At 38.5% G+C, this 8,311-nt stretch overlaps 2 protein-coding genes across 3 annotated transcripts in view; both read right to left on the bottom strand.

Annotated features, from left to right (window-relative positions):
- inppl1a (inositol polyphosphate phosphatase-like 1a) overlaps positions 1 to 748 on the bottom strand; it is a 27,104-nt gene extending 26,356 nt beyond the window's left edge. Inside the window, exon 1 of the mRNA XM_063017138.1 lies at positions 260 to 748. Coding sequence (XP_062873208.1) covers positions 260 to 414 — 155 coding nt within the window. The 5' untranslated portion in view covers positions 415 to 748. The remainder of the gene's footprint in view (positions 1 to 259) is intronic.
- A 3,436-nt stretch (positions 749 to 4,184) lies between these two features.
- On the bottom strand, positions 4,185 to 7,670 carry folr (folate receptor). Of its 2 annotated transcripts, none has more exons than XM_063017186.1 (6): positions 7,567 to 7,670; positions 7,376 to 7,486; positions 6,529 to 6,658; positions 5,225 to 5,413; positions 4,919 to 5,054; positions 4,185 to 4,480 (listed from the first exon to the last, which is right to left on the bottom strand). In XM_063017186.1, exons 2-6 carry the CDS (start codon positions 7,390 to 7,392, stop codon positions 4,206 to 4,208), a joined length of 747 nt encoding a protein of 248 aa, XP_062873256.1. In that variant the 5' UTR covers positions 7,393 to 7,486; positions 7,567 to 7,670; the 3' UTR covers positions 4,185 to 4,205. The 2 variants fall into 2 exon arrangements, with proteins under 2 accessions (XP_062873256.1, XP_062873257.1); XM_063017187.1 differs by having other exon boundaries at positions 7,381 to 7,486.
- Positions 7,671 to 8,311: the final 641 nt, after the last annotated feature.

Raw genomic sequence — 8,311 nt, 5'->3', positions numbered from 1 at the left:
ATTGACACCAAAATGAGTCTGGGGTAAAATAAATAAATAAAAAACACAGAAAAGCAGACAATAATTTGAGAGTAAACAAATCTATATACTGTAAACTTTTACACAACGTGCTGTACAATCAGTTCCACTGAGAATGTGACATTGGATGTGTTGTGATTTGTTTTTCACACATAAAAAGACTTCATTCATGATACAGATAGATCAAATCAATCTATTTTATTATAAAATATGTTGTTAAAGTGGTAAGAATGGTACTCACAGCAGACAGAGGGCGTAGGCTCCGGACACACTTTCACTATCCCGGACTAGGAAGCTCCCGTCTCGGCCGGCGCGGGCCAGCAGCTCCTCCGCAGCAGCGCGGCTCAGATCCCGGTGATACCAGAGCGGAGGTGCCGCTCCTCCCCCGCCCGCCATCGGAATAGATCTAATCTATAATATATATAATCCCACAGCGGAGTGAAATTATCCCGGCTTTAATACACACAAGTAAACAGAGAGGAAAGTGACACCACACTTCCAATTTTCCCCTCACACTCTCCCATTAGCTACAGGCTAACCGACTCAGTCCTCATTCCACCTACACGAACAGTCATCAAACTCAGCTAAAAGTCACACCAAAAGTCGCTGGTGAGCGTTTAAAGGCGTCATTTCAGCGTTCCGCTCCGATCCAGCCGGTAAACTGTTAAATCAAATCAAACCATAAAACTTTCCTTCTTGTTCTGTCTGGACCTCAGACTTCACGTTAGCCACCGGCTAACGCTCTACTTTCCAGCGATGTGCCATTCGATTCATTCGGTTCCGATTCACTGATTCTTTATGTCAGATTTGATTCATGTTGTTATAAACACGCCACAGAATCGACTCCGACTGTTTAACACGAATTTCACCGGAGAATAAACGAATCGAATATGAATCGAATCGAATATACACTGTTTGTTTGTTTATTAGGATTTTAACGTCATGTTTTACACATTGGTTACATTCATGACAGGAACGGTAGTTATTCATTACACAAGGTTTATCAGTTCAAGTTTTTATATCAAGCACAGTGTTTTTTGACAATTTAGTGTCTTCAATTCACCTCACTTGCATGTCTTTGGACTGTGGGAGGAAACCGGAGCACCCGGAGTAAACCCACGCAGACACGGGGAGAACATGCAAACTCCACACAAAGGACCCGGACCGCCCCACCTGGGGTTCGAACCCAGGACCTTCTTGCTGTGAGGCGACAGTGCTACCCACTAAGCCACCGTGCCGCCGAATATACACTGTACAACCATTATCTGTTTACTGTTTTTAATATGTGCACCTTCATTTTTACTTATCTGGTCACTACTGCACTTTTTTTACTGTATTATATGTAAATAATCTCTATCTTGCACTTCTGGTTAGGTGCTACTGCATTTCGCTGGCTCTGTACTAGTACTCTGCACAATGACAATAAAGTTGAATCTAATCTAATCTAAACAGATTCAAATCATTCTTGAACGCACAAACAATCCAATAAACGCAGTACACCAAATTATTCTGCTTTAATAAAATATATACTTTAATTTTCAAGATTTTATTATTAGATATTATTTTTGTTTTACTGAACCAGTTGTATTGAACGGCAGTTGCTATATCTGATGAGAATACACATCTGACGAAAATCTTGCTATTGCTACTTTATTTATTTATTTATTTATTAGGATTTTAACGTCATGTTTTACACTTTTTGGTTACATTCATGACATCGCCTCACAGCAAGAAGGTCCTGGGTTCGATCCCCAGGTGGAGCGGTCCACACTTTCTGTGTGGAGTTTGCATGTTCTCCCCGTGTCCGCGTGGGTTTCCTCCGGGTGCTCCGGTTTCCCCCCACAGTCCAAAGACTGTAAGTGAGGTGAATTGGAGACACTAAATTGTCCAAGACTGTGTTCGATATAACCTTGTGAACTGATGAATCTTGTGTGATGAGTAACTACCGTTCCTGTCATGAATGTAACCAAAGTGTAAAACATGACGTTAAAATCATAATAAACAAACAAACAAACAAACATTCATGACAGAAACGGTAGTTACTTATCACTCAAGATTCATCAGTTCACAAGTTTTAATATCAAGCACAGTCATGGACAATTTTGTATCTCCAATTCACCTCACTGCACGTCTTTGGACTGTGGGAGGAAACCGGAGCTGCCGGAGGAAACCCACGCAGACACGGGGAGAACATGCAAACTCCATACAGAAAGGGCCCGGACCACTCTGCCTGGGGATCGAACCCAGGACCTTCTTGCTGTGAGGCGACAGTGCTACCCACCGAGCCAACAAACGTATTCCATAGTAATAAAAATACACTTGATTAATTTGTAGGGTTTATTATTAGATGTTGTTTCTGTCTTACTGAACCAGTTGTCTTGAACGGTAGTTGTTATATCTAACAAGGAAACACATCTGAGGAAAATCTTGCTATTGCTACTTTAGGCCCTTTATGAAATGTTATTTACGAACTATGCGCACATTAAAATACCACAAGCTTGCAATTACTAGCGGAAAACACATATTTTACTATAAACTTCAAGTTTATGAGTTGAAAGAGTCCCATTAAAAAGTCACGACAGCCACTGGTATGAATCTTGTGTTTACAGCAGACTAATGAATCACACATGTAGATTATATTGTAGTTTTTATTGTAAATTGGTTTTGTTTTTATTATTTAGCAATAAGACCAATGACACATCTCGCCTCTTTTGCTTGTGTTAATATAAACTGTAAATAAAAAAACATTTTAATGGTTTGAAATACATGCATATGAAAATAAGCATATTTAAAAACTCAACTTGTTTAACACTGGAGGAGTTTAATCCATAACACAAGCTAAATCTTTATTTCAACTTTAGGATAGTTTTGTGCACCGGGTTACTGTGGTGCTGGTAAGGTGTAGTTAATGTGGTTTGTTTGTTTATTAGGATTTTAACATCATGTTTAACATCACACTTTTGGTTACATTCATGACAGGAACGGTAGTTACTCAGTACACAAGATTCATCAGTTCACACACAAGGTTATATCGAACACAGTCATGGACAATGAAGTATTTCCAATTCACCTCACTTGCATGTCTTTGGACTGTGGGAGGAAACCGGAGCACCCGGAGTAAACCCACGCAGACACGGGGAGAACATGCAAACTCCACACAAAGGACCCGGACCGACCCGCCTGGGGATCGAACCCATGGACCTTCTTGCTGTGAGGCGACAGTGCTACCCACTCAGCCACCGTGCCGCCCAGTTAATGTGGTAAGCTGTAGTCTAGTGGTTAAGGTACTGGACCAGTGATCAGAGGGTCGCTGGTTCAAGCCCCGCCACCGCCAGGTTGCTGCTGTTGGGCCCTTGAGCAAGGCCCTTAACCTTCAATTGCTCAGACTATACACTGTAATGTAAGTCGCTTTGGATAAAGGCGTCTGCTAAATGCTGAAAATGTAAATGTTAATGTATTAAAAGTATTAAGCAGTAATACTTAAATCTTTATACATTTACTTTCAGGGCAGTGTGGCTTCACTGCAGGTAGTGTAGGTGCAGCACATCTTCAAGCTCCTGGCAACCTGGGTTCGACTTTTACCTCCAACCTTTGTACGCTTACTTTTGTAAACGCATTATTAATCTATCCAGGATGCATTTATGCCATGTGCCCAGTGATCCTGGCATGAGTTTCAGATTGGAACACGGCCTCGGCCTGATCAGAAAGCAGTACTGCACTGCCACCTACTGGAGCCTCACAACTACTGCGTTACATTCGCTTGTCTCAGGTCTAACACATTAGAAAGTTTAGTCATTCGGTTCGGTACACCCACTAGGGGCAATTTGGAGCAGGCAGCCAACCCACCTATTAGCATATTATTGCTGATATGAGGAGACCTAACTTCTCTGGAGGTTTACCCAGGTCCCTGGTGCCTTGGACTAGAGCAAAACCAACAATACCTGTTGTACCATAGAGTGGCCTTGCAATTACAGTACTCAATTTACATTCATTTTGAAATAACTGGGGATTTTTCCCCCGTAAATATTTAAAATGTTTCAGCGTCATGGTTTAACATTAGCTTTACATTTTTATAGGCTTTTTCATTCGTTTTAGTTATGGCACAGGGTTCTCAGATCACCACATTCTTGATCCTGACAGAACTGAACTGAAGAAGAAACAGCAACTGTTTTGTTTTGGTTTTTATTTTAGCTCCAGTGCAGGAACAGAAGCAGAGTGAGCGAAAGCACGATGCTGATTGTCGTAGCTGTGACAGTCTGAGTGCCGTGGTTCAGGTAGAACTCTGCGACTTTTCGGTTGGGGTTCGGCCCTGTGAACCACATCTGCATGCATCGGTCGCTGTTTTTGGTGTAGGTGGTGTACTTGTACGAGTTGCTCCAGATTTTCTCACACATGCTCTGAGCTGTGGGGAAAATGTCGGTCCATTTGTGGCACTGAGCGTCCTTAGGACACCGATTAGTCCCTAAAAAGACCAAATAAAAACAGTTCCATGTTATTAATGTAGAGGAAGCAGAATGTGATTCTGATTTACTGACCAGTACTGTTTATACAACATTAAATACATTTTACAAATACATACGGTAAAGCAGTCTATTCATTTCTAGTTTGCTCTTTGCTTTAATTATTTAAATATCAAATTATTTATAATCTATTTATGGATTTGTGTTTAAAACAAAAGTGTAAAACATTACAATAGCTTGTTTAATGTGTTTAAATGCAATTTATTACAAACGGTTTTAAAAAGTGTGGACTAAAGGAAGAGTGGGGTCAAAGCAGTGGTTAACAGAAAAAAATGATCTTAAAGCTTTGAAAGGGTAAGATCTGGTCCTGCCCTAAAGGCCTTATTAAAGTGTGTAGTGTAGTCCCTTTGTAGGGGTGCTACAAAGGGACCTGGTGTTACCTGAGCTCCAGTCCCAGCCCTTGTGCCAGTTTTCTTTACATGTGACGTCGTCCTTACAGTCGTTATACCAACTCTCACAGTCCTCCAAACACAGAGGAACATCAACAATACGCTCCTTCCTCCAGGAACTATCAGCCTGTACACACACATATACACACACACACACACACACACACACACACACACACACACACACACACACAATTACACAATCAAACCCTTTACACTTTTTTAGACTGACATTTCATTCAAACTAAGAAGATAAAAATAAATTATATCCAGTTTTGTTGTTAGGTACACGCGTACCTGTTGTATCCAAGGTCCCAGGTGAGGAGAACATTCATAGAAACAGGTATCCTGAATAAAATGGCTTTTACACTTGTCGCTCATGGTGCCGCAGTGGTTCCAGTTAAAGTTGTAGAGGTAGGAGTTATCCTCATGAGCTTCAGCTGAAGTGTTAGCAGTACAACATGCATTCTCATGCCACGGTGAACACTGAGAAAGAAAGAGAGAGTCAGGAACATCAGCAGCAACATTCAGGTCAGAGACAGTAAACTATTAATTCCTTGATCTCCACTGACTTAAAAGTCGTCCTCTTAAATAAGGGTGTCTGCTGGAGCAGCAGGCTGGGTGGTAGCTCAGGGACCTGATGTGAAATTATTTGGTTCTCTTTATATCATGCTCACTGCTGTGTGTCATTGCAGAGGTTTAAATCTGTTTTTCAAATGCATTGACTGAGACTGACGTTCATATCTGGTGTTACACTGTGGCCTTTGAGCACCACGTTCGGCCTTATCATTAGCTGGGTGTGCCATACTAGTGGGGGTGAAAGATGACATTGCAGACCTATACTTTGCTCTGCATGTGAGTTTGCTCTGCATGTGAGTTTTGGCCTAATCTGGACCCACTGAGCACCATTCTTAACTTTCTCTGTACTCGCTGATGCAGCTCCATCCAGGTCAGTGCGCAGAATAAAGGCAAAAATATGCTTAGAATTTTTCCCTTTAAAAAAAATTATTTTAAAGAATCGTAAATGTTAATAAAGTTCTTTAATAGGAACTCAATTATGACGATCCAATCTGTCATTTAGCAGCAGCACAATTTGGATAATCATTGCGTCAGATAATCAGAAGCTTGATCGTCTTCATATCAAATGTGAACGAAGAAAAGATCTGATGTGAGAAATATTGGGTGAAACATGATTGTTGGTAACAGACAGGCTGGTTTGAGGTTCTCAGAATCTGCTGCTGATCTCCTGGGAGCTACACATCCAGTGAGTGGCAATTTTGTTTGAAGATTTCAGTTTCCCAAATGACTTGAAGTAAATGTATTCAAGTTTACAATCACACATAAAACAGAATTTCATTCCAGGAATGTTTTTTGGTCTAAAACAGTTCTCAGAACATTCATCAACTTTATGTTCTAGGAACCACATGAACTGTGCTGGAACAGAAGAAGCTGTACACTCAGCAGGTTCTGGATCAGCTAAGCAATAATGATAATGATTAGCCAGGTGTGTTAGTGATACTGGTTAACCTTAAACCCATTGTATTACCACCTAAAACACATGACTAAGACATGAACCTTCACTCTCTTACAAAACAAGTTACCTGCTTATAAAGTTCTCCCTCTGGACCCGGCTCTGTCTTCTGGTGTTTGGCGGTCATACACATGTTAAGTTTATCCAGGCAGACAGAACTGAGGGGCATTGCTATCAGCAGAGCGAACGCTAACCACGACCTGCAGAAAGAAACACAGAAACTACTTTAAAAACAAGATCCCAAAAAAGAAGGAATAATTAACTGCAGTGTCCAAAGTGTAAGGACTGGCCCTGGCTTGTGATGAATGTATTTAAAAAATTTTATATTTAATGATGAAATATTCTAGAAACTTAAATATAAAATCATAAAAACATAATACAAGTATAAAACTGTCAATAACATGATGAGTCAACCTGAAATCTTTTCTTTAAAATATGTTTGAACCATAATATATATCTTTTCATCTTTAAGCCCAAAAATATCAAGTGAGGCAACATCTGACTACAAAAACCTTAACTGACATATATATAAATTCAATCATTTTACTTGATCTACATCTTTTAGAACAAGTATGTGTTAACAACCACATTCATCAAACCTGGTGTCAAATGAACTACAAATCAAAACCACTGTATTTTACATTGTAATTTTTCATTAATTTGCACGAATTGTAAGGGAAAAAAGATTTCTGCCTAAATATAGAATTTTATAAATACAATAAAACAATAAAAACTGCAGAATTTGTGAATCCTTAAAGTATTTCATGAATTACTTGTGATTTAAGGTATTAAAAAGAAATGAATGAAATTTGTTTTCTCATGAGGAGAATTTTAATTTACATTTAGAAGAAAACGTGAGGAAATCAGAAGAATCGAGTGTTTAAAGATCAGTTTGATGTGAGAATAAAGTTTTGTACCTAACTGTTCGCTCCATGGTGTTGATTAAAGTGTTGAATCCTCTCAGCAGTGTTGAAAGATCTAAAGTGTGTTGCTGGTTTTATGAGGCACCTTCTGGTTCTGTAGAAGATCTGATAGTAGAAAACACACCGATTATGTTCAGCAGTGGTGCAGGTCAGGAGGAACGTCACAATCTGCAGTAGTTTATTACCTGCTCTGGGTCGCAGTGACCTGATCATAGTGATACTAACACACCACGTGCTCTAATCACAATCATTATACATATTAAGTTTTAACAGATAGGCAGTTTTATATTGAAATGAATCACAGGCTGAAATTTACTGCAACATTCAATAAAAACAACAAAACAATCTTTACACGTTTAGTCTGAATAACTGTTTAGTCTCTTTACCAGACAGGAAGCACTACGAGAACACGTGAAATAAAAAAAGGCCCCCAGTAAAAAACTGTAGTCAAGCCAGCCTCCACTTCAAAACGCTCAGTCAAATCAGCCACCACGTTGTTTCTAAGGATGTGAGTATACTAAACATTACGGTAATAGCGTCTGGTAACACTGATAAAAACAACATTTATAAATATAGAAATATATCAGTTAAAATATATCAGTTAAAAATATATAAATATATCAGTTAAAATATATAAATATATCAGTTAAAAATATAAAAATACATCGGTTACAAATATAAAAATATATCAGTTAAAAATATATAAATATATCAGTTAAAAATATATAAATACATCAGTTAAAAATATAAAAATATATCGGTTATAAATATATATAAAAATATCACTTAAAAATATGAATATATCAGTTAAAATATATATAAAAATAGCACTTAAAATATGAATATATCAGTTAAAAACATATAAATGTATCAGTTAAAAATATATAAATATATCAGTTAAAAATTGAATAATTTAATAAACAATTTCTT

This window comes from Trichomycterus rosablanca, chromosome 20 (genome assembly GCF_030014385.1).
Source record: "Trichomycterus rosablanca isolate fTriRos1 chromosome 20, fTriRos1.hap1, whole genome shotgun sequence".
Lineage (NCBI taxonomy): Eukaryota > Metazoa > Chordata > Actinopteri > Siluriformes > Trichomycteridae > Trichomycterus > Trichomycterus rosablanca.
This window is presented reverse-complemented; position numbering and strand designations above follow the sequence as displayed.

Coding starts and splice junctions, on each gene's coding strand:
- folr (XM_063017186.1), bottom strand. Junction 5,055..5,224: donor TGGGACCTTGGATACAACAG/GTACGCGTGTAC, acceptor GTGTGTGTACAG/GCTGATAGTTCCTGGAGGAA. Junction 4,481..4,918: donor GGGCTGGGACTGGAGCTCAG/GTAACACCAGGT, acceptor TGGTCTTTTTAG/GGACTAATCGGTGTCCTAAG.